We start from the raw sequence: 25,945 nt of genomic DNA, 5'->3' as shown, positions 1-25,945 counted from the left end.
ATGATGGGTCGGAGGGCTTTGCTCTGTCACAAGTTATTTTGGGAGGATGCTTTCATTGACGTGTCACTGGTGGACTGTGGTGATGGTGAGATGGACGCTATATAAGTCGGGCTGTAGTGCACACCGCCGTGTTAGGACAAAGCATTCAGACTTTCATTCAAGGTAAGGACTCATTTTGTCTCCTCTCGTTTGTTTGTGTCTCCTGTTGTGATTTTGATGTGAATATGAACTTTAGGAGCTCGTTACATGAGTGACTTCTGCGTTGTCTTGAGAATAAAATATATAGTAAAGTAAGTATAGTAAGTAATACGATGACACAGTAAAGTAAGTACAGTAAGTAATACGATGACACAGTAAAGTAAGTATAGTAAGTAATACGATGACATAGTAAAGTAAGTATAGTGAGTAATAAGATGACATAGTAAAGTAAGTATAGTAAGTAATACGATGACACAGTAAAGTAAGTATAGTAAGTAATACGATGACACAGTAAAGTAAGTATAGTAAGTAATACGATGACACAGTAAAGTAAGTATAGTAAGTAATACGATGACACAGTAAAGTAAGTATAGTAAGTAATGAGATGACAGAGTAAAGTAAGTATAGTAAGTAATGAGATGACAGAGTAAAGTAAGTATAGTAAGTAATAAGATGACACAGTAAAGTAAGTAATAAGATGACACAGTAAAGTAAGTATAGTAAGTAATACGATGACACAGTAAAGTAAGTATAGTAAGTAATACGATGACACAGTAAAGTAAGTATAGTAAGTAATACGATGACATAGTAAAGTAAGTATAGTAAGTAATAAGATGACATAGTAAAGTAAGTATAGTAAGTAATACGATGACACAGTAAAGTAAGTATAGTGAGTAATAAGATGACATAGTAAAGTAAGTATAGTAAGTAATACGATGACACAGTAAAGTAAGTATAGTAAGTAATACGATGACACAGTAAAGTAAGTATAGTAAGTAATGAGATGACAGAGTAAAGTAAGTATAGTAAGTAATGAGATGACAGAGTAAAGTAAGTATAGTAAGTAATGAGATGACACAGTAAAGTAAGTATAGTAAGTAATACGATGACACAGTAAAGTAAGTACAGTAAGTAATACGATGACACAGTAAAGTAAGTATAGTAAGTAATACGATGACATAGTAAAGTAAGTATAGTGAGTAATAAGATGACATAGTAAAGTAAGTATAGTAAGTAATACGATGACACAGTAAAGTAAGTATAGTAAGTAATACGATGACACAGTAAAGTAAGTATAGTAAGTAATACGATGACACAGTAAAGTAAGTATAGTAAGTAATACGATGACACAGTAAAGTAAGTATAGTAAGTAATGAGATGACAGAGTAAAGTAAGTATAGTAAGTAATGAGATGACAGAGTAAAGTAAGTATAGTAAGTAATAAGATGACACAGTAAAGTAAGTAATAAGATGACACAGTAAAGTAAGTATAGTAAGTAATACGATGACACAGTAAAGTAAGTATAGTAAGTAATACGATGACACAGTAAAGTAAGTATAGTAAGTAATACGATGACATAGTAAAGTAAGTATAGTAAGTAATAAGATGACATAGTAAAGTAAGTATAGTAAGTAATACGATGACACAGTAAAGTAAGTATAGTGAGTAATAAGATGACATAGTAAAGTAAGTATAGTAAGTAATACGATGACACAGTAAAGTAAGTATAGTAAGTAATACGATGACACAGTAAAGTAAGTATAGTAAGTAATGAGATGACAGAGTAAAGTAAGTATAGTAAGTAATGAGATGACAGAGTAAAGTAAGTATAGTAAGTAATGAGATGACACAGTAAAGTAAGTAATAAGATGACACAGTAAAGTAAGTATAGTAAGTAATACGATGACACAGTAAAGTAAGTATAGTAAGTAATACGATGACATAGTAAAGTAAGTATAGTAAGTAATAAGATGACATAGTAAAGTAAGTATAGTAAGTAATACGATGACACAGTAAAGTAAGTATAGTAAGTAATACGATGACACAGTAAAGTAAGTATAGTAAGTAATACGATGACACAGTAAAGTAAGTATAGTAAGTAACGAGATGACACAGTAAAGTAAGTATAGTAAGTAATAAGATGACACAGTAAAGTAAGTATAGTAAGTAATGAGATGACACAGTAAAGTAAGTATAGTAAGTAACAAGATGACACAGTAAAGTAAGTATAGTAAGTCATAAGATGACACAGTAAAGTAAGTATAGTAAGTAACAAGATGACACAGTAAAGTAAGTATAGTAAGTAACAAGATGACACAGTAAAGTAAGTATAGTAAGTAATAAGATGACACAGTAAAGTAAATATAGTAAGTAATACGATGACACAGTAAAGTAAGTATAGTAAGTAATAAGATGACACAGTAAAGTAAGTATAGTAAGTAATAAGATGACACAGTAAAGTAAGTATAGTAAGTAATACGATGACACAGTAAAGTAAGTATAGTAAGTAATAAGATGACACAGTAAAGTAAGTATAGTAAGTAATACGATGACACAGTAAAGTAAGTATAGTAAGTAACAAGATGACACAGTAAAGTAAGTATAGTAAGTAACAAGATGACACAGTAAAGTAAGTATAGTAAGTAATAAGATGACACAGTAAAGTAAGTATAGTAAGTAACAAGATGACACAGTAAAGTAAGTATAGTAAGTAACAAGATGACACAGTAAAGTAAGTATAGTAAGTAACAAGATGACACAGTAAAGTAAGTATAGTAAGTAACAAGATGACACAGTAAAGTAAGTATAGTAAGTAACAAGATGACACAGTAAAGTAAGTATAGTAAGTAACAAGATGACACAGTAAAGTAAGTATAGTAAGTAATAAGATGACACAGTAAAGTAAGTATAGTAAGTAATAAGATGACACAGTAAAGTAAGTATAGTAAGTAATACGATGACACAGTAAAGTAAGTATAGTAAGTAACAAGATGACACAGTAAAGTAAGTATAGTAAGTAATAAGATGACACAGTAAAGTAAGTATAGTAAGTAATACGATGACACAGTAAAGTAAGTATAGTAAGTAATAAGATGACACAGTTAACATAATGTCTAGAATCAAATGTAATGGTTCATTTGATCACCATCATCTACAGTATATCTAAGGTCACGGGTTTACCTTATCAGCTGAGTGATTAGTTGATTAGTTAATCACTTACTTTCAATTAAATGAAATGGTAATAGTTTGGAACATAGAAAACCAAAATGACTGAACTAAAAAGTCCTCTGTTTTCTCTGTTTCATAACATTGTGAACTGAGTGTATTTGAGCTTTTAAATGATTGTTGGATGACACGTCATTTAACAGAATCATGAATTATTTAATGAATTGAATCAATAAATATATAACGGTGGCTATTTAATATTATTTACTGTTTTGTTATCAAAAGATGCCAAACTGGGGAGGAGGTGCCAAGTGTGCAGCCTGTGAGAAGACCGTTTACCACGCAGAGGAGATCCAGTGTAATGGGAGGAGCTTCCATAAGACCTGTTTCATCTGCAGTGAGCAAACGTCTTCTTCCTCCTCTTTATTCACTGAGCCAGTGTCATGGTTGATCATGGTTGTCCTTTCATGCTTCTGTCTCTCAGAGGTTGTACTGGGTTGAATCCACCTTCTCTGCATCTTTTAAAGTACATTTTGTGGCTGTCTTTGGTTCAATTTGTTCCAATTTTATATTTCTTCCCTTGTTTTATTATTTTTATTTTAAATTTAAAATCTTAATTTATTTTGGTAAATGTTTCTAGCATCTTTTTACCTGCACCTGCATTCTTTTCCATCTTGATTGCTTGAATCTTCTTTTTGTACTTTATTTCACTGTGTTCTTGCATCCTTTCCCTTTTTGAAATGACCTGGTTTGTTCCTTTGCTTTCTTTAATGTCATACTGGTTAGCTGTCTGTAGGCTGGCTTTTGGACTGAGCTTCCCTTTTCTGTGGTTCTGATGTGATTCACTGGTCACTGGCCTGGCCACTCTGATCCAGTGACATCTCATATACAGGTTGACAGGACTTTGCACAAACACAAGCACTCTCCAGCTGGCTGGATATAAACCTCTCATTGCCCCAGCAGGAGCTCTGAAAGGTCTCTGCGATAAGCTCTTCCATCTGCTGAGCATTCATCTTTTCTGGAACATTCACTTCACACTTTTATCAGTCAGCAGTTCCATTACACACATCTTGTGTGTAATGGAACTGCTGACTGATAAAAGTAGCTGTGTGGAAGCTTTATTTAGCCTCCATAACTCCAGACCCCCCGAGTCAGGGCAAACCATTGCATCCACACAAATGGTCATGGATTTAAGTGTGTGTGTGTGTTATTCTGTGTTTCCTTAAACAGTGAGCTGCAGAAAAGGGCTGGACAGCACCACGATGACCGCACACGAGTCTGAGATCTACTGCAAGTCATGCTATGGCAAGAAATATGGTCCAAAAGGTTACGGATACGGGCAAGGAGCTGGAGCTCTGAGCTCTGATCCTCCTGGACAGAACATTGGGCTGCAGCCTCATGAGTAACTACAATATTAATGCATGTTATTACTTCACCCCACAGAGTGTGTGTGTGTATGTGTGTTTCCGCACTTTCTTGCGATACGAGCAACAGGCCCAAGAAGTTTGACCCTGACGTGGATTTGAACACTTCTTCTGATGTGGAGCCACAGAGTCTGTTACACATAGAGGCCGACAGAGGCTTGTTGCGTGAATGGGGTGAAGTCTGCATCTCTGATTGCCTTGTTAATGTTAATGTGCCTTGTGTTGTTCTTCAAGATGCTCAATGACTTTACATGACACAGTACACAAGTCACATTTAGCAATAAATCTGATGTAAGTATGAGCGATAATAGCAAGTCATTCATTTAGGAACAATAGGATAAGGATCACATGCACTTATCCTTTAATTATCAGCATTTACACGTATATCATAGATAATTGTAATAATCTTTTTTTTTTTTCTAGCTCAAAACCTAAACATACTTCAACGAATGCAAACCCAAGTAAGTGCTCCCAGCAGTTTGGAGGGTCAGACCGCTGCCCTCGCTGCTCCAAAGCCGTCTATGCTGCTGAGAAAGTGATGGGCGCAGGAAAAGTAAGGGCCACCTTCCTATTTTACACGGGCTTTTATGAAAGTACTTTTGTTTCTTGTCATTTCTGAATAACTCATTTTCTTATTATTTTTTAAGCTCTTTTTCCAATGAATCTTAAAACAATGTCATCACCAAAAGGAATTATGGAGTGCAACCTAATACTGTAGAATTGATTATTCATAGAATCTAAATGACATGTATACTGTACAAATACTAGAAATATATTAAAAACAACACTGTTCTAAAAATATCTCTTTTCTATTTCATAGTTTGTGTAAAAAACAGATGAGCAAGAATTGAACACTATAACACTAGATAAGATGATTTGCTCCCAGGTCCTTTTCTTAAATTTATTTACGATTTATTTAAATATGAATTCAATATGAAACACAAGGATATGCACAGCACACATGTAAAGGTTTAACTTTAACTTTAAATTTAAGGTTACAATATCTAATTATGTTAGTCCACAGCAGCAACAATTTTGTGAAAACCCCTTTAAATGAAATGATTGACTACAGGAGGCAGATGCTGGAAACACCCTGGACCCCATGTCACGGCTCTGCTAGGGCTTCTGGATCCCCAGTGTCTCTTGAAATGTCCCGGACCACCACAGTTCTGTGCTGTGCTGTTGTTCAACATGTCAAGACCTTAAAAGCCTCTAGGGGCTGCAGTCTGTGCCTCAGACTAATGTTAGTGTTTTTGTGTATGTGTGTGTGTGTGTGTGTAGCCCTGGCATAAAACCTGTTTCCGCTGTGCACTCTGTGGCAAAAGCCTGGAATCAACGACGGTAACGGACAAGGATGGGGAGCTCTACTGTAAAGGTATGCACACACACACACACGGTCCAAATGTCCTCACAAAGATAGGTTTGTTTGACACTTGGTCCACAAAGCTCATGTGAGACATGTAGACACACACAGACACAAGTGTTATCTCTAACCTCAAGCCCTCAACTTAACCACTTTATCAGAAATGATTTTGGTAGGACTACTGGTCCCGACAAGGTCATGTTTATACCAAGTAAGATCTTAAAAAAGAGGTGACAAATACAAGCACAGACACAGACACAGACACAGATGTGAGAACACTGTCCATCCATCATGAACGCATTGTTTTCTGATTGTCTTTTCAGTTTGCTACGCCAAAAACTTTGGGCCTAAAGGGTTTGGACTTGGAAACGCCGCCATGTTGGAGGAGCGAGAGTGAACAGGCTTTGCTTGGTTGCTTTTCTTTTTTTAAACCTCAAACTTAAAGTCACGGTTACACTACAGCCTTTATTTTACACTAAATGATGCATTGTGATGAGTAAGTGCTTAAATTGTGAAATATTATCTTACTTTTACAACAGCGCTTGTTACATGACTGATGTGTGAGATGTTTCTAAATAATAAATCAAGGAAAACAGAGCATTAAAATGCAGTGTGAATTCTATTTTACACCTTCTGTATCTCACGTAGTTCATCTTTGTGTGATTAGATTATGTTTTTGAAAATCATTTTGTTTGTACTAGTTATAGTAATAGTGGAGTTACAAATTCAGAACAATGTACAACAGTGAATTTCCACGACTGTTACCTCCAGCTGCAAAAAGGCAACAATGCCTCATCTTGCCAAAGTTAATTGCTAACAGTCTTCTTTGCATTCATAAATATTGCACTGCAATATTTAATGGGAAAACATCAAGAAAACAGTTGATTAATAAGTAGAGTGTAAAGATTTTGCCCAATTATGCATGAGCAGCCATACAGAGCAAAGGACTTCATGTTTTTGTGAAATTGAAAGTAGAGGTTCAGTTATCTTATATTGTTAGGTTAATAGAAGTGACGACACACAGGAAACTCCACTCCACATAAATAACTCTGTTAACTCATCATAAAGTTAGTCTGAAAAAGCTGAGACATCATGATGCATAAAATCAAGAAAAACAGCAGGTTCTGTTTTTGTCCACCCTCACACACAAGTTGAAAAGACAGGAACATTTATTGAAGTACTATAGTGGTCATTCATTATTAAACACATGCAACTCTTACAAAAGTCATAAACTGTTTACATGTACAAAGATATTTTCTTCCTGAACTGATGATAAAAAATAGGCTTGACATGTTCATATGAAACAGCTCAAAACTTCAATTACACTTTAAATCTTTCAAGGTTCAGTTACCTTTATCTTCTATTTATGAAAGGTGTGATTTTCATTCCACTGACAGCAGTCTGTACAAAGAGCGACTGAACCAATATCTACAAGTTGCTTTTGTGTTTCAGCAACGGCAACCATTTTACTCTTTCTTTACAAAGAGTCCAGACATAAAAAAATAAATAAATATAATCTGTGCTTTTGGTCCACGTCTGAGTGAAAGGTTTTGTGGAGGTCACACCATGTCTGTTTGTCCCAACATGTGCTGGTCGTGGCCGGCTGGAAACTGCTGCGTCCAGTCGATGACGGCAGGTTTGAAGAGGCCACAACAACGCAGCTGGAAAAAGGACACCAAGTTCCTCACCACACCCAGACTGCAGAAAGACAATCACAGATGTTCACTTGTTTCTCACATTAGAGACTCATTTTTACACTACATGTAAACACATTGTTGTCTGTCTGATTGCTATATGCCTGCCCAACATTGTCCCAAGAGGCTCCAATTGTGAAGTGCATTACCTTTATGTTAATGAACATCTGTTGTATGTAAACCATTGTCAAATGAGTTCACACAATGATTAAGTCAATCCATTCCACACGACTCTCTTTTAGTGCTTTTACAAAGACACGATTCTGGGTTTGGCTCCGGCTCCGTTCTGGAGTCTCAGAACCATGGTGCTTTCTGGCAAACCAGCACACGTTCACACTAATTTAAGGGGAACCTACGTGGGAGGACATTATTTCACATTACTTCTTGTGTGTCTTCGCAACTCAGAATATGACACGCCCACTAATGATGTCACAGTTTGCACGGACGAACCAACTATTTTTTGGTTCCAGTTGAGAACCAAGATTTGAGGTGAAAGTGAAATTATTTTTTTCACTTTGAACGCACCTGCCAGTTCAGCTCTGTGTCGGTCCGGGAACCGACACAGAGTCCTGCCGAAGAGAGAAGGCTGTCTGTGTTTCTCCATGTTTGTTTGTTTTTGCATCTGTGGTAAGATTCCCTCGCTGCACTGCAAATGTCACGACTCACGACTCTACCAGTGTTTCAGCGACAGAAGTTACACATCAGAAATTAAGAGTGTAGAAATGGTCTGCACTGTGCTGAGAGTGCCAGGAGATGGATTTATGAAAATTAAACCACTACTTTCCTATATTGTTATGTTGCTTAATTCTTGCAAACATTTTCATAAAAAATCTTAATATTAGATGATTTTTTTTATGGTATCAATTGTTGCACATTACCTTAAAATTAAAAAATTGGATGAGAAAAGTAGCTCATATTCATTATATTTTACATGTCATGATATAATCTCAAATTTATTTTGCTGTATAATGAGATGTGCTGAGAAAAGATAGTTGCATAGAAAATGAGCCGATGAATGCCTTTTTCTTTTTAAACACTGGAGACATTTTGACATAAAAAGGTGTTGTATCACGCTGGTGGAATGGCCTCCAGAGTGCTGCGAGAACAGGGGTGTCCCTGTCTATCTGCAAGAAGCTCTTGAAAAGCCAGCTCTTCCAAGAGCATCTTCTGTCCTCGCACTTACCCTCCCCACTCCCCTGCACTCTCACCCTCTATCCGTCCACTGTCTCCGTGGAGTGGAGTTCTTTCCGAGACTACTTCTCTGTAGCTTATTCCTCTTTTGTAAGTCGCTTTGGATCAAAGTGTCTGCTAAATGCTTAATTGTAAATGTAATGACAATAACTGTATTACTGATATCTTGTTGTTTATATTGTATGTGTGGTGGTTAAATCAAAGCAGTGAAATAATGAATTGAATCATCTGATAATAGGACCAGATTCAAACTCATTCACCAACAGAAATAAAAGGAACCAGGAACTGAGAGTTTTACTTACTTGTATGGATTCTGTCTTAAGGAGACAGGCTGCCGAAGCTTCCTCTGGTGTAACGTCAGGCTTGTGCGCTCTGCTGTGGTCAGTCCCAGAAATGCTATCTGCTCAGACAGAGGGAAGTACATCAACCACCACTGTGTGGAAATACAGCAGTTTAGTGGAATGTAAATAAATAATCCTACAGCTACAGTATGTTGGCATGTTTTATGATTTGAGTTAAATCAATGTCATGACTACAGTCAACTAGAGACGAGTAGGATAGAGCACACCGACAGACCTGATAACAACACTGTTATTAAACGGCCTGCCAGCATGAAGCACCCCTATAGTTAACATGGTACAGTCCCTTCCATACAAGTTTCAGGGCACCAACAGCTGTGTTGTTTTTATGTCTCTCAAATTCTGTGATCACCGACATTTGGGTTGGAATGATGTGATGGACATTTGGTCTGATATATTAGCAAACTGTCCGAGTTCAACTCATACAACAAGTGTATGTAATGCTCACGCATGTCTTGGGTCGTGCCATTGTTCGTGTGTAAGGGTCACACTAAATACTTAGTCAAGCAGCCACTCACCTGGTAGAGCTGCAGCAGCAGGATCAAGCAGGACCAGCAGGTATGGTAAAATGCCAACAGGAGGATACAGAGCAGCCAGGGAGAGCAGCCGACCAGGGCAGAGACCACACCCCACAGGCCCTGCTCTTCATAATGCAGCGCACAGTGAGTCGACAAGTCTGAAAGAACAAACACAGGAGGGCCGTGTGTGTAAACCTGTGTCAGACACTGAATTTATACAGTAATATATTGTCACTTACACACGAGACAGCCATAGAACATCCAGACTCCCATCAGCATAAGGGACAACAGGAAGAGGACAAAGTAGTAATGGTTCCTCGCACCTGCAAGAGAAGTAATGTGGTAGATGATAGTTACTATTTCACAACTTACTATGACATAAAATGTACAGATAGATACAGAGAATATAATGGCAGTGACTGAAGGTCAAAATATTATCATGTATGAATTATTAGTGTGGAAGATTTTCCTAATTGTCTCATGAACTACACTACTTAAAAGGTCCAGTGTCATTAGTATGTATGTATAAGTGTATATTCTCATTTAAAGTGAAATCAGTTTGATTTTCATAGCCTTACGATAAGTATTTTAAATGTATTTTAGGCTTTAAGGCCTTGCTTAAACGAAGGCTGCCATCTCACACTGTTGCTGCCATGTTTCTACAGCACGTAAAATGTTTTGAACGGCAGGTCACATGCTTAAGATTTGGTTTGTAAAGGCCACTACAGTTCCATGATGCCCAATGGAAAAACAGTGGTTCTCTGTCCTCTGTTACAGCCTAGTAACCTAGTGTTAGATATCACCAATTCTTAAACAATGGACCTTTAAATGAACATCCATCCATTTTCTACTGCTTTATCCACCACAGGAGGGTTCATCTATATACTGTAAGTCATCAGCTGACATAGGGCGAGGTACACAACCATCAGACAAACAACCATTCACACATACGGTCAATTTTAGAGAGACCAATATACCTCATCCCCATATTGCACTGTGGACTTGTTTCTGGACTGTGGGAGGAGACTGGAGAACCCGGAGAAACCCCCCACCCCACACACACACACAAATAACATGGAAACTCCATGCAGAAAGGCCCTTGTTCCAACCAGGGCTCGAACCCAGGTCTTCTTGCTGCAAAGGTAAGAGTGCTAACCACTACACCAACCGTGTAGCCCTTAAATGAACATATATGGAATAAATGCAGTATATCCCAAGCGCAGTCTCACCATTATGTATACGTTCCAATATTTTGCAGCTCCAGGCACAGATGAAACATTTTAAATTAAGATAATTTGCAAAAGATATAATTTAAAACAAATATTTTAAGGACTAGTCAATGGGAATGTTCTCTCAAAAATGTTGTTGTTTTTCCAAACACTTGCTACATGCTGTTGTACCAATGCAGCTGTTGGTCCAGACAGAGTGATGGTCCTGCTTCGCCACACAAGCATCACAGGAGAAGCAGTGGTGCGCTCTCATTGGTTTCTTTATCTAATGGCAATGCAAAACAAAACAGAAGAGTTTCACTTGTCACTGCTTGTGTTTATGGTTAAAAAAACTAAAGTAAAGATTTTGTGTTTAGAGCTTTTACCATGCAAGAGGTGCAGAATATTCTGGGGTCCAGACAGCCAGCTTCAGCCAACACCAAGACATTCTGAAATACAAGAACAAAAACTCAGCTCAGCTGTGCCATTTCTATATTAAATTAACTTTAAATAAACTCCCACCATTTTCTTCTCTTCTTCTGTTGCCTTGATGAAGCCAGGGTCGGTTCTGCAGGTGCGGAAGTAGTAGTAGAGCAGAGCAGCGGCATTCAGAGTGAACAGAACCTGAACGGTGGTGCTCGGTCCATGTGAGGTTACAGGTTAAGAAACTTAAAATCATTTACTTATCATCAAAACATTAAGTCGAAAACCCGCAATTAACTGGGAAATGATCACAGTGGTCAAAACCTGATTTGAAGGTACAGTTTGTAAACGTTTTTAGTGAAGTTGCAAGTTGCAGCTGAATATCCCTCACCTCATCCTGCCCTTCGACGTGTTTGGAGAAGTCATGTAGCCTTCAGTTAACATCAACTCAACAGATGATTAGTTTGTCAATTGTGGGCTATTGTAAAAACATGGTGGTCCAAAATGGCGGCCTTGGAGCTGACTGATATAAATATAAAACTATAAAACTCATTCTGAGTTTAAGGAAAACAACAATTCATGCAACCAAGTGATTATAGACTTTGAAACATTTTTAAATTTCTGACAAATGAAAACAATTTCACTCAATGTTTACACATTAAATACGCAGTTTCGCTGAAACACAGGATATCTGGCATAAACCACAGGCACCAGGTGACAAGCATCCAAAAAACTGAAGCCATGAGAGATGTTGCTGGCAGCAGAGACTGAAAGTCTGGACTCGGGAAATTCCTGTTTAGAGACACATATTTGTCTTATATTAAACAACAACCAGCTTCATAGACAGAGAGCATTTACATTTCATTTAGATGAGTCAAGGAAGAAATGCCAGAAGAAATGTGTTCCCACCTTGACACCAGATTGGCCACACCCATCACACAAGCCAGCAGGATCCCTTTGAGTAACCAGGACTCCGAGTTCATATCAACAGTTGAACCTACACTTCCAAGCATGGCTGTGCAGAACAGAAACTGCAGAATCACCTGCAAAAATGCAAACAAGAGGATATTAAAGACAGCAGAAGTTCTCTACAGATCACAGGATTTCTGTTCTTCTGTGACCAGGAGTTTGAGTTGGTACTGTATGTTGTTTGTGCTCTTGAGCGTCTGCATACCTTGTATCTGTTGATGAGCCGCAGACAGCGCGAGTTGGAGCGAATCCTCTCTTGTTTGACACGGTTTAGCATGTGAATGAGCAGTGGGCTGTGAACCTGGTGGGCCAAATCTAGGGGAGTGTGTCCCTGAAGAAAACACAATGAACATGAGAACATTCATCCTTTATAGCTTAGCCTTTGATGGTCGTGGGGGGAGCTGGTGAGAGGTGCGGTAACGTCCTGGACAGGTCACCAGCAAATCACAGGACTAATATACAGAGCCACATTCAAACCTCTGGGCACTTTCTTTAGTTCACCAATTTGTGTGTATTTGAATTTCAGAGAGAACCTGGAGAACATGCAAAAGTGCTGCCTTACTGCCAATAATTACTGATTAAAAATATAGTTTATAGTTGTACACTTTTCTGACCTGTTTTATCATGTACTGAGCAAATCTTTTTGTCTAGTGCCGTGTTTCCACCGGCTCGCCTCGCCTCGCCACTAGCATAGTACCTGTTACCAGGTGTGTGATGTCATCAGACTGCCGGCCACTGATTGGTCGTGCCGTCACAGGAAGAGATGTCCCACAAGAATCAAGCCAAACTGCTGATCATTTAAAAAGACTGCTGATTGTGACCGCGAGCAGCATCACAAACACTGCCGCTGTGTTTCAGTCCAATGACTGTGTCAGACAGAGTCTGTGCTTTGGTCATGGAGGAAGTACTGAACAAATAGCTTTAATTAAATGATTCTAATGATAGTCAGTTACACTAAAAACAACTGCTTTAGAAGTCACCAGTCACTTGTGTGTGTAAAACTAAGTCACCGCAATTTCATGCAGCCGTGCAGTGATGACTCCGCCCACGTTAAGTAGTTACTATTTTTGTGGGGGAAAATCCAACTTGCTCAGTTGCTGCATGACCAACTTTTCTCTTTGATTTAGTTGACGCATGTGTTGCTCACATTTCAACAGCACACTGAAACTACACAAGATTTATTATTTTTGCAGTAATAACTTAGTGAAGCTCACGTTGATGTTATCTGCGTCCACACTGGCTCCAGCATCTAGCAGGATGTGGGCGGCATCTACGTTTCCTGCCAGCACAGCGCAGTGCAGCGGAGTGTTTCTGTTCACCTTGTCCACGGCGCTCACAGAAGCATTATTCTTGATGAGGAAGCTGGTGGGTTCAGGCCTTCAACAGAACAATGGCATATTTTAGACACTGCTACACTCGCTAAATCATGGATTGAGCAATCATGGATCTTTAAAACTTGTTCATAGTTTGGTTAAAAGGTGAAGACGTGGCTAAATGCTCTTATTAATTAATCTATTAATCTGCTTATTAATGGAATCTAAATGTAAAGTTACTGGAAGTAGAAAAAATACTTTTATCAAGACAAAGACTAGAATAAATTGAGAGAACAAAATGTATCTTAAGGGGAAGCAAAAGGTTTTACACTAAAAAATTTCCATGATACTTAAATTTTTTTCTTTCACAAATGAAAAAATGAACACAGGCATGATCTCAGATTGGTTGCATTTAAATAATATTTAGCATATCTATAAACAGTGTACAGCGCTTACCCAATGATCTTCTGGGCTGCTAACATCAGTGGTGTTTGTCCGTTGCAGTCAGGACTGTCAACTTCCTGGAAAGCAAAATCAGGATTACAAGCAAGGAAATAAAAGAAAGGAAAAGAAAAAAGAGATTTATACTCCAATTAAGTGACAAACCTCTCCTTTAGCCATCAGATAAGCTGCTATGGCCATGTGCTGGAAGAGGATGGCAAGGTGGAGAGCGTGGTAACCTTCTCCATCAGCGATGGACGGATCTGCTCCATATCTCATCAGCTGGATCACCATGGCAAGGTGGCCCTGCCTTTTTAAATCAAAGCCAATGACACATTTACAGTGGTATAGTTACTGAAATAAGAAAATGGAGGCACTTTGGAAGAACTGCTTTCACATGACAAAGATATTGTGCAGGGAAATTGTTGAAATCATCAGTGGTTTCATTTGCATTTTACCCACAGATAATGACAAAATACCTTGTCATCAATGATTGTTGATGGCAGTGTTTTACATATTTGTTCAGCCGATTCATGCAAATATGAATCTAATAAACACATGGACATACCAAATCTAAGATAGTAATCATTCATGGTCAAATACTCACCTTATGGCCCAGTGAAGAGGAGTAGAGTTCAAGTCTCCACCGAGCTGATCAACTATCGCCCCTTTTGACATATAATATCTGAGAAAACAAAGAGCAGATACAAATAAACAATCAGTGTTAAAGCTAAATCTGCATCAACAACTTTTCTGGGTTACTGCTAAAACTTGAAGCATCATCTAAGATTCTTCTGACAAGTAAGAGGAGACCATAAAGCAAGGACTCATTTTCATGTTAAACTGGCAACAACAACACTTGGCGTGTTTCCACCGGCTCGACTCGACTTGCCTTGGCCCGGTTAAGTTGCCTTTCCACTAGCATAGTACCTGGAACCAGGTACTTTTTTTAGTACCTTCTCTGGCGAGGTTCCAAGTGAGCTGAGGGGATACAACGGGTGACATTGCCAGAATGCAGGCCACTGATTGCCGTCTCAGGGAGAGTTGTCTGACACAAGAATCAAGCTGAACAATGCTGAACTGTAGATCAGTTAAAAAGACTAAACAATCCTAAAAACGTGGGTTAATCTCCAACAATTACCAAGGAAATGTCTAAAATCTCAATATTTTACAGAGGAGTCTGGTTTGTTCAGATCACGAGCAACATCACAAACTCTGCCGCTGTATTTCAGTCCAGTGACTGTGTCTGACGAAGTCTGTGCTCCGGTCATGGAGGAAGTACTGAACAAATGGTTTTAATTAACTGATTCTAATGATTCAGTTACATTGAAAACAACTGCTTTACAAGTCATTAGTCACTCGTTTGTGCGTGTTGTGTGTCAAGTCACGGCAGTTTCATGCAGGCGTGCAGTGATGACTCCGTCCACGTTGAATAGGTACTATTTTTGTAGTGGAAAACCAACCTAAACCATGCCATGCAGAGGCGAGGCGAGCCATAAGCAATTTACAGTCAACTTCTGACTGTTGAATTTAATGTGAATTTATGTTAAACTAAAGGACAGAATGATTTTGACTTGCAAACAGCTAGAATGATCCTGCACAGTAAACAGTCAAGGAATTTTTTACAATGTACTGTTTTGCCTAATTTCAATTAAATTTAGCAAAAGAAAACAATAATACTCTGAATATGCGTCCTGAATTTACATCCAAGATACTTAGAAAGTTCTGAGTATTTTCCTTGTTTTCTCTCTGGGTAGTCAGTCGAACTGATAACAAAATATAACAGCAGGTCTTACTTGACCAGCTCAGCGCGGTTGTTAATGGCTGCCCAGTGCAGCAGAGTCACATTCTCTTTGTCAGGCTGCCTGATGTCATATCCTGCATCCACCAGCTCCTTACACCGCTCAAGGATACCGAACCTGAGAGGATGACACAAAGTAAATCACTTTATGACCATACACGTATTATTATAACTTCCACACCAATGCTGAAAGTTGTACAGTGCTACAAAACAATAATTCAAAATAAATAAACCAATAAAGTTAACTACTGCTAATACTTATATTAGCAGACACAAATTTGCAACCTGATAGATAGAAAGCTATCATCTGTGTATTTAAGTGGAGAAACAAGTTTACCTGATCATAGTTTCAGACTATTGGAACTACATTAGCACATGGTTTCTACTACAGTCACAAAGGAAGAGATTAATAGGCAGGAGTGGTGCTGCAGATTTGTTTCTTTTTCCTTGTTTCGCAACAGAAATTGACCTTTACTCCACGGCACACCAACTTGCTAATCAGTAAGCAAAGAAAGCATGCACTTCAAGTTACTGCAGGTACTACACAGCAGTAGTTTCATCTAGATCACATGCAGTTTGAAAAGCTACTTCTTCTTCTAACTGTTTTCCTTCTATCATCCTCTGAGGTTTATTTAAACAGGGTCTTTTAAAAAGACTGCACTCCTTTATGCTTCCTGTACAAACACACTGATCAAATATATGACAGTACAAATAACAACATGGGCTGTTACTTTTGTGCAGCACAGTTTTCACATAAGTTGATATTCATCTTGTTGTTCTATTATTCTTCATCAAAAATTGTACAAACATAACATAAACAGAGAAATGGTAACAATCATCTGTGAGTCTGCAGGTTACACGATGGTAAAGGTCTCTGTGAAATGATGAGAGAATACAGCATAAATAATCAAAGTCAATCTGAAACAAAAAGCAGATTTGGCCCTAAATACTGAGAGGAAATATTATCTCAAGGTTGAGAAAAAGTACATTTGACAAAGCAGATGTCAAACTCAACTGTGATACTATACTATATAGCTGTACTTTGTTATGTAATTGTGACATCACATTAAATGGAGTAGTAGTATCTGTCAGGTATAATATTTCATTGCTTACTGCGTCGCCTTCACTATGTCCCAGCTGCTGCTGTCGTCCATGTGTGACCGTTTCTTTGGCTGCTGAGTTAGTTCCATCGTCTCATCTGTGCTCTTGCCAAATGGCCCGTGAAAAGCTGGCATGAAGGGATGTGCCATCCCGCCAAAAGCAGCTGCTCTCGGCCCATGACTATGTGAATGACTTGCATGTCCATGGTGGCAGCCGTCACGCATGTGACTGTGATCCTGCCAGAGAAACCACAAGGAAAATTGAGAGATTTGGCCCAAAATGGTCCACATGGAAAAGAGCATGGCACAACATAGTAGTATGTGTAAAAACATGTAAGGGGTGAACGCTGGTTTGCTGATTTCAGGTTAATTTTTTTTCCATTGATTGTTTTGGGACAATGAGATTAGAGCTGCAACTTTTATTATTAACTTTTAACGATTTCTTTGTTATCCAGAGCAAAGAAATGAAGAAAATACTCACATTTAAGAAGCTTAAACAATCGGAAATCTTGTTTTAATCATGAAAAAAGCTTCAAACTGATTATCGATTATCAAAATAGTTAAAATAGATTAATAATCGATTATTCGATTAATTGTTTCAGCTCTAAATGAGATTAAATAGTTCATGCATTGCTTACATTTTATTGAAAACAATCAGTGGCTTTGATTTATAAAAAATAAATACAGACATAAATAAAGAGAGACAAAGACTTCATCCAATCCTATTGAGCCCATTGGTTGCCCGTGCTACAAATATTTAACTATTATTGGAGATAAAGAGAAAATATTAGTATTGGGCCATGGTTTGAATCAGCCTATTAAGAGCTACGTGTGCATGTTTTTCTGAGTCCAGATGCTAATTTTGGCGGGCAACACAAATACACATGTGGATTTGGATGGAAACACAGCAGTGATGGAACATAACCTCTACTTGAGCCTTTGCTCAAGTACAGGCTTTTAGCCAGCAGGGCGTCCAGGCATCCAGTCGCCTTGCCGCTGCCATGTTTGTTTACCAATGAGATTTTGCATAATCACGTTTAGCTCACATTTCGCTCATGTTTAGCTCACAAGCCTGATAACTATAGGAGTATTTCTGAGTTTTTTGGCTTCTTTGGTGTAAATAACTGTCGTTGAACCGTGGTAAAAACAACAACAAAAACGTCAGCACGATGCAACCGGCGAAAACTGTAGTGGGGAGGATTCGCATGACTAAGAAAATGGCAAAATGGAGATCAAAATTTGTATGCTGTTCCTTTGAATAATAGGAAGCCTTCATTTTTAAAAGGTTGATAAATGGATGTTGTTTGTGGAGAACAGTGTGCTTAATTCCCACTACTGACATATTTACAGTTGATAATGTCCTTTATAATATGAAGGCTATATAAAAAAAGGACTTTTTTTAACTTTTTGCTTCAAGATGAAAAATGAGGAAAAGAAGAAGACAGACAGTAATCTCCAGCTTCTTATAAGAGTAATCATGTAAGAATTGTTTTCTTGTGTGATTAATGTTCAAAGGTGTGAAAGATCAGAAAACCATCACAAACCCACACAGCTAATACAACTGTATGCTAAGTGGCTTGCATAAATATATGAAAGATTAACAAAATTGAATAGAAGTAGAAGTAGACAATAAAGCTGGTAGTCAGCGAAGAAATGTATGATTTTTTTTTTTTTTAAATCAGGGTCGGGCAAGTCTAACACCTACCCAGGAGCCCTCCCGACCCCACACCTGCACAGTATTAACTTATGAAATATATTATATTGTAAATAAATCAGTGTAATTATAATATTACCTAAAAATGATCTGGTCCTCCCCACCCCCCGCCATGCACACTTACATGTACCTCCCCCCAGCCTCAAGGCAAAAATAATGTTGTAACAAAGTCAAAAACTTGGCTTTACTCCACAAAATTTGCACTTCAAATGCAGGAAATAGTGCTTCAGAGAGTTATGGATTTCACATTTATAACTCAAGAGTATTGTAGGACATTTTGTAGAATTTGAGTACAGCAATCTGCTATAAGTTCATACAACACATCTCACAGGAAATAATAATTAATTTCTTTTCATCTGAATACAATATAGCAATATAAGTCTTCAGAAGAAAGGAAACACTGACAAGTGTTGTGGTAATTTTCCTGTTAATAAATATTAATGTGTGTGATGAATGCACTTTGAAAAACTCGGGGTCAATGTTGAAAGCATCAACCAATGATAGCAAGAGTATCCCAGGCACAGTTATTGTGTTACTGTCGAGTAGCTCCATAATATCCAAAGCTATCCAAAATGACTTGTTTATTTATCAAACTGGTTTTACCATGTGTTCCAGCAAACAAGATACAATACTGCTGTCAAGGGCTTTTATTGCAAAATAACTGTCACTGTCTACTACTTTGAAGTTGTGCAAGTGCTGCAGTGTGACAATCCCCAAATGCACACAGATACTGTGTGTTTAACTGTGACTGAGCAAATATAATAAAACATATTTTTGCAATTATTGTCATTAATCTGTTGATTTTTGCCTATTCAAGTTATCATTGGTGAAGTCGTGAAAAATCTCAAATGTCAAAGATTTGGACTGATGTCAGAGGAGCAAAGAAGAAACTAAATATTCACATTTTACAGACTTAAAACCACATGGCTGATTAATCTTCACTTGAAAACAGCTCGATAATCAATTACCAATCACTTAATTTTCCTAGCCCGATTATTATTTTGACTGTAAAACCTTTTGTACCTGTTTTGAAATGTGTTTTGCAAGTGATTATTATGTTATAAATGATAACACGTTTAATACAGGTAGGCAATTGTTTTAGCTCAACAGGAAAATATTGATGAAACACAAAAAGTACAGTTTATTATAAATACAGTGTAAACAGTCCAGTTGACTTGGGTTAGTGTTAGGGTTACTCAGTGATAGCTTCAACAGATTCCAGACTGAGCTCATCTAACAGGGGGTGGAATGTGGCTTTCGTCTTCAATGGTAGCATTTTTTTTCACTAGCCTGTATGAACAGGAAGAACCTGCTTTATAGTCATAGGGGCACATGGAATACACGTTTAGTCGGTGAGGTCACAGTGTACCGGAAATAATAATTATTAGAGGAAGAAGCAATGAAATAGTTAAACACGTATCGTCATCATGACAACAGACGAATATTTCCGTAACGTGGACGTCAATCCCTTTACACTAAGAAAATAAGATGATTAATCCGACGGTTAAAGTCAGGTAACTAGCAACAAACAGACTCAACTAATGATGTGACTCGACGATCAGATGGCACACGTTAATTCCGCGTTACACCAACTTACTGCCGAGCGAAACAATAAAATAAAACAATCAACAAGCTAACTCGTGCATGCTAACCACCTGCTCAGATAATGAGACTGTGTGAAACACACCATCCTGGTGTCTACACGTTGAACCAGTAGACACATAAACTAAGCAACGGCCGTATGTAAGAAATATAACCGACTTACGCTGCCGTTCTCAGTCCAGTCCATCTTCCTGTGTGTGGGGGAACGAAAGGGAAAGTTCCTGTCACAGACGGACAATAATCAACGTACCACTTCCGCTGTTTAGTTTTCAAAATAAAGTAACGTACAGTGGCGCTCCCTAAAGTGTTGGTCTGTGAGCTTTAACAAACAAACTAGAATAAAGAGAATGACTTGGTTATGACCAAAGTCTTTGTCACAATAAAGTCAATATAGCGATCATGATTATTTATAATGGTGATTAATATTACAGACAAAATGTTTTGATTTGAGTGTTTTGTGTTCAAGACAACATTGGACTATATTTCTGCTGATGTACAAATCTAGACATGGCTCTCTGAAAGTTTTGCAGAAGTTTGAAAGGCTACAAAGTTTTAGTGTTATTATCAGTTATTATAACGAGACATTTACATTTTAGTTTGAAAGTATATGCCTTAAATAGGAAACACTCAGGGCTCTTTGTGATTATTTTCATTAACTTGATTAATTTTCTTTCCTCAGAAGCATTGGACTATTGCAGGGGTGGCCAGCCACTCAGAGACTAAGAGCCACATTTTGTACGTGTTACTGCAAAGAGCCACATCATACACACTGGCACACATGAACATCCCCCTATCCCTTCCTCTCACTCTCTCTCTGTCTCTCTCTGTCTCTCTCTCCCTCATACACACAGACCTGCTCAGCCAGATTTACTGTAAATGTCACACAACAATGACATGACAGAATGGCCTGCCATTTTCAGAGCGAACTTGACACAAATTGTTTACTCAACAATGAGGTTTTCCCGCGCTTGTGCGTGTTTGATATTGAACTAAGGCAAACACGTACACATATACATGAAAAAAAACCACAAACACATCATTTGATATGAACACAAGAGCTGCATGAAACTAGGCAAAGAGCCGCATGCGGCTCGGGAGCCATGGGTTGGCCAGGCCTTGACTATTGTCTCCCTTCCTCCCACAGGTTCTTGCTTGCGCCGTTATATTATTGAACAGTAAGAATAATATAATAATAATAATGATAATAATATTTTTAAGGGTCATTATAGAAAAAACAAAAATGGGACCCTTTTTGTGATAAATGAAGACATGTTGACTGTACTTCTTAAAAGACACAGGTCTGTGAATAAAAATGTAATCTGTGTTGAAACTGATTCTTCTCTGAAAACCCCAGATTTCTAATATTCACACATACTTTAGAGTGTATTGTTATATTCAATGTAAAACTTAACAGTTAACTAAGTATCCCCCCCCCTCAAGTTGGACAGTTATGTCTACTGTCCTATATCTATCAATAAAATGATATCTCCCAACTCTGTGTACTAAACAAATATGTATGTACATGTATCAGGGATAATCTGACTGAATGTGCCAATTATGGAGAAATAGCTACAGTTAAATAAATATGTATAATATATATCATTTTTATTTATAACACATTTAACATATAAAAGCCACTGTGTCATGTGCTGAGGTGAGGTTTAATTAAATTACATCACATAAACATATTCTTGATTTACATTATGATTAATATATGAATATTTGCATTATTGTAATTTATTATAATCTCCATAAAATGGTATTAACTCCAAACATAACCCCTTTCGCCTCTGTGTCATACAGATCAGTCACCATATAATCAGACTGAAATGGAACATACATTTATAGAGTGTATACTGATGAAATACAGCCTTTGTTAATACTTCTCCAAAAGTCATTGCATCAGTAACAGATGGACTTTGAACAACTAGGACCTGGATGAATGAGAACGCACACATTTTCAATCCTTGTACTTTCAGTTTAAAAACAATAGATGGCGCTGATGTTCAACCCATGATGTGAAGGACCTTTCCCATCCAGACTGCATAGAAGTGAATGTGTTGAATGATACATGTAGGGTATGTGATTTTGGTCTGTTGCTAGACACAGAGAGTGGAGGCAAAACAAACCGGAATAACAGTATTTCTATGAAAGGACAAAGGGAAGGCTGCATATTGTTATCATCATATTTAATGACTTCACCTTTCATTTAAAATCAGGTGATTAAGGAAGCAAGGCCAGCAAATGAAAACATGCAGAGGATGTGTGTTTCACTGCTGATATAACGACGACAGCTGTAATAAAACAGACTTTGCCCTTGTTAAAGCCTTTTTAGAACTAAACTATGCTGATGTGTGAAAATACCATAACATCCATCTGGGGGACTTGCATTGTTTGTGGAGACTGTCAGAAAACGAATTGAAGAAGTTGAATTGAATTGAAGAAGTTAAAGACTAAGACTTTCTTAGGTCTCAATCTATGTTTTCTTTTGTTTGTTTTTTTTATCTCTGGCTCCAGGCCGAAACAAAGGGGGGTTAAACGTATTTAGCTTCAGCACAGTGTCTCAAATTTAAAAGCAACTACGCCTAGTGTGTGTGTTTTAAAATATTTACAGGTTTTAAAATGGGTACAAAATGAACATTTTGGAAAGCCTGTAGTCAGAGGGATCCCTAAGTTTTGCCTTAGAGCAGGACCCCTACATGATGATCTATCACCCAAACATATAAATGATAAATAATAAATACATTAAAATATATGCTGTGTATTGTTACAGAAGCAACTTTAACTTTATTAACATATGAGTTGTAAAATCCAATCCAATTTTATTTATACAGCACATTTTCAAACCACAGGGTGGACCAAAGTGCAGCACACGGAATATAAAATCAACAATACGAGGACTAAAAAAGATTAACAATACACAAGTTACATGCAAAAGAGAATAAAATAAATATTCAGAAAAAAAGCTAACCTAAAACACAGACATAAAACAGAACTCACTCTGGGTTAAAAGCTTAAACAAGATTAAAGCTTCAGCCTTGTTTTTGGGACAACCAAGAGGAGCTGATGTGCAGATCTTAGTGACCATGAGGGAACATAAGGCTGGAGCAGATAACAAAGATAGGGAGGGGCAAGATTATGGAGGCATTTAAAAGCACATAAAAGATAAGTATACAGTAAGCGAGTGTAGAACAATTTTCTAATCATATAGATAGTGTTAAGACCAGGCCTAGGGGAAAACGTTGATCAGAACATGACTAAGGAGACTCCTTCTCAACTACCAAGAAACCACCAGCAACAAGTAAAACAAACCATTTTAAAGGTTTATAAACACGTCTGCTGGCAATGTGGCTGGTTTGAGGAAGTCCACTGCAGCTGGGATGTTCAGGCCTCTTATATGGATTCCTCCTGTGCAGGACTAATCAGCTACCAGGATCCACCTAGACTCACTCACACGTCATTCATTCAAACATGCACACCTACAACCCATCTCACGCTCACATGCAGACACATACACACAAGGAGAAAGCAGTCATGACCCTGGGGTCGTAACAACATCTAAAAACTAAAACAAAATATAAGAGCAACCCTCATGAGAAACTGTAGTGTAAGACATCAGTTACACTTAAACGTTTACATAGTTTATCACCTTTGTACACACACCTGATCTGCAGGCAAAGATACAACAACAGCTGTTGCATCTATTTGTCCATTTACAGAGCAAACACAGATAAACATTAGCATCCTTTTGGACAGATATAAATGTCCACTGGATCAACGTAACCAATGGTTACCCTCCTTCTATCATTGATTTCACATTATATGATTTGATTCACTGTTAAAACAAATGAATAAATAAGAAGACAGGCCAGCAAATCAGACAAATCAGCATTACTTGAAAACAACATCCAAAAAATGACACCACACGGTTTCAATGTGATGAGAATAAACTGTTAATTGGAAAAAAAGTAAACATCTTCCAGTTTGCTGGCTGAGGAAAACCAAGAATGTCTATTGGAAAATGTGCCTTATTCTCACTTGATTTATAGTCAGTATACAATCATCTAATAGGAGCCTGGTTGCAGGTGACATCTGTGAATATCTGGTTGCAAAACCTTAACATGGTGCCGAAGGCTTCAAGTTCAGATTCTTATAGGTGGCGTCATGACCACATGCAACTAGTTATGAATTTGTCAATAAAGGCTCGGCCCATTACACAAGAAAAACCTTCAAAACTTTGCTCCACTGAAAGAAAACTATGCACATCAATTTCCGTGGAATGAGTCACAAGGATTTATGATTCAGATTTTGATCTTAAAATAAAAACAAAACAAAACATCACAGTAGGTTCTGAAACAGCCACGTTTGTAAAACAAGGGAGATATTTGAAGTGGCCTCAAATGAGCTTTATTCTACTAAAGGTTTAAGCAGAATAAAACATTTTGCTGTGCTTCTCTGTGTCATCATAGATCAACTAATTAATTTCCAATGCCAAACTGGCCTAAATGTTACTGTCAGGCCGACATTAACCAACAAGCATGGTTATGCAAGTGGTTCTTGAAACGCTCGTCTGCTCACTCGCTCCCTTACCTGAGCACTACGGTGGCCCCGCCGATCAAATGCTGCCCTCGTCATCTGTGACCGTATCAACAGATGAGGTTCCCATATAAAGACTCGTTTATACGTTTGACTTGAGTATATTGTTATTGTATAGACCATAGATGTGTATGATAGCGAAACTTATTGTTATTTTTTTTCATATCCTGTTAGCATTTGAGCGCTAACCGTGGCGGGCTAGCTGTTATTGTAAAAAAAAGTAGGGATAATGACATTTTACTGTATGTGGTCAGTCTGAACGAGACACAGAGAGAGGGAGAGAGAGCACGAGTGTATCCAAGAGAGAAGCTGCTGTGTTTAGTACAACAGGGAGAAGTTTCCTGATCCTCAGGGACAGTACACTTGTTTCACACATGGTTTCATACCTGGCCTCTGAGTTTCCAAGTCTCTGACATTTTCACATAAAGCCACAAGTATTCAAACATCACAACAACAAACAATTACTATAATTACTGGTGATGTATTTTATGTTAAAAACAATTCTGTATTTTAATATAATGTTACACTAATGTACTTATATTTATAGCTGGATATTTTTCTGGTTCAAACTGAAGAGGAAATAAATAATAAAAGATGAACAGATATATGTGCTGTATTCATTTCAATACTATCACATAAATATATATACTGTAACAGAAAAAAAACTGTCTGAAAGTCACATGATTCATGGTTTATTGTTGTGTAACAAAGTGTGGTGCACTCCAGCTGTTTTCAGTCCACATCAGCATCAGTCTGGAGGTCAGGTCCTGTAGAAGACAGTGATGTAGGGCTGGGTTGAACTAAACCAGGCCCTCCATGGTCACCTGGTCCAAGTCTCTGATGCTGACATGTCGTCACTCCAGTGTTGAGTCCTCTGCACGGTCCTTGCTTGTAGCTCAGGGATGAAGGTTTAGGTCTTCTCTTCTTTCAGAAAATACACGCTGTATCTGCTGGTGTTTTTCTTCTGCAGCATTCTGAAACTGTAATTACAAACATTCAATATCTGTTACCTATCATGACATACAACACTGAGTGAACATGTCAACAAATATCACTTATGTATAAATCAGGCAACAGAACAGCA

At 37.7% G+C, this 25,945-nt stretch overlaps 2 protein-coding genes across 2 annotated transcripts; one reads left to right on the top strand and one right to left on the bottom strand.

Annotated features, from left to right (window-relative positions):
• The first annotated feature begins 75 nt into the window (after positions 1–75).
• csrp3 (cysteine and glycine-rich protein 3 (cardiac LIM protein)) lies at positions 76–6,529 on the top strand. The gene is made up of 6 exons (XM_058628885.1): positions 76–162; positions 3,431–3,542; positions 4,376–4,547; positions 4,993–5,122; positions 5,851–5,944; positions 6,256–6,529. The coding sequence occupies exons 2-6, from the start codon at positions 3,431–3,433 to the stop codon at positions 6,327–6,329; spliced, it is 582 nt and encodes a 193-aa protein (XP_058484868.1). The 5' UTR covers positions 76–162; the 3' UTR covers positions 6,330–6,529.
• A 554-nt stretch (positions 6,530–7,083) lies between these two features.
• On the bottom strand, positions 7,084–20,549 carry zdhhc13 (zinc finger DHHC-type palmitoyltransferase 13). Its single transcript, XM_058628883.1, has 17 exons — positions 20,429–20,549; positions 16,963–17,186; positions 15,845–15,967; positions 14,656–14,733; positions 14,214–14,358; positions 14,064–14,128; positions 13,509–13,671; positions 12,500–12,625; positions 12,235–12,368; positions 12,017–12,117; positions 11,425–11,549; positions 11,289–11,351; positions 11,095–11,188; positions 9,934–10,017; positions 9,695–9,852; positions 9,120–9,217; positions 7,084–7,630 (listed from the first exon to the last, which is right to left on the bottom strand). Exons 1-17 carry the CDS (start codon positions 20,450–20,452, stop codon positions 7,492–7,494), a joined length of 1,944 nt encoding a protein of 647 aa, XP_058484866.1. The 5' UTR covers positions 20,453–20,549; the 3' UTR covers positions 7,084–7,491.
• Between the last annotated feature and the right edge of the window lie 5,396 nt (positions 20,550–25,945).

The sequence above is a fragment of the Solea solea genome, chromosome 5, assembly GCF_958295425.1.
Source record: "Solea solea chromosome 5, fSolSol10.1, whole genome shotgun sequence".
Classification (NCBI taxonomy): Eukaryota; Metazoa; Chordata; class Actinopteri; order Pleuronectiformes; family Soleidae; genus Solea; species Solea solea.
Note: the sequence above shows the minus strand (reverse complement) of the source record. Positions and strands in the feature narration are given on the sequence as shown.

What these genes read in the sequence shown, in the direction of transcription:
- zdhhc13 (XM_058628883.1), bottom strand. Translation starts at nt 20,452, where the DNA reads ATGGACTGGACTGAGAACGGCAGC. An exon ending in GTGGCCAATCTGGTGTCAAG is followed by an intron (nt 12,118 to 12,234) that starts GTGGGAACACAT and finishes GTCTCTAAACAG; the next exon opens with GAATTTCCCGAGTCCAGACT. An exon ending in CTGGACCAACAGCTGCATTG is followed by an intron (nt 10,018 to 11,094) that starts GTACAACAGCAT and finishes CTTCTCTTGCAG; the next exon opens with GTGCGAGGAACCATTACTAC.
- csrp3 (XM_058628885.1), top strand. Translation starts at nt 3,431, where the DNA reads ATGCCAAACTGGGGAGGAGGTGCCAAGTGTGCAGCCTGTGAGAAGACC. An exon ending in ATTGGGCTGCAGCCTCATGA is followed by an intron (nt 4,548 to 4,992) that starts GTAACTACAATA and finishes TTTTTTTTCTAG; the next exon opens with CTCAAAACCTAAACATACTT. An exon ending in AAGTGATGGGCGCAGGAAAA is followed by an intron (nt 5,123 to 5,850) that starts GTAAGGGCCACC and finishes GTGTGTGTGTAG; the next exon opens with CCCTGGCATAAAACCTGTTT.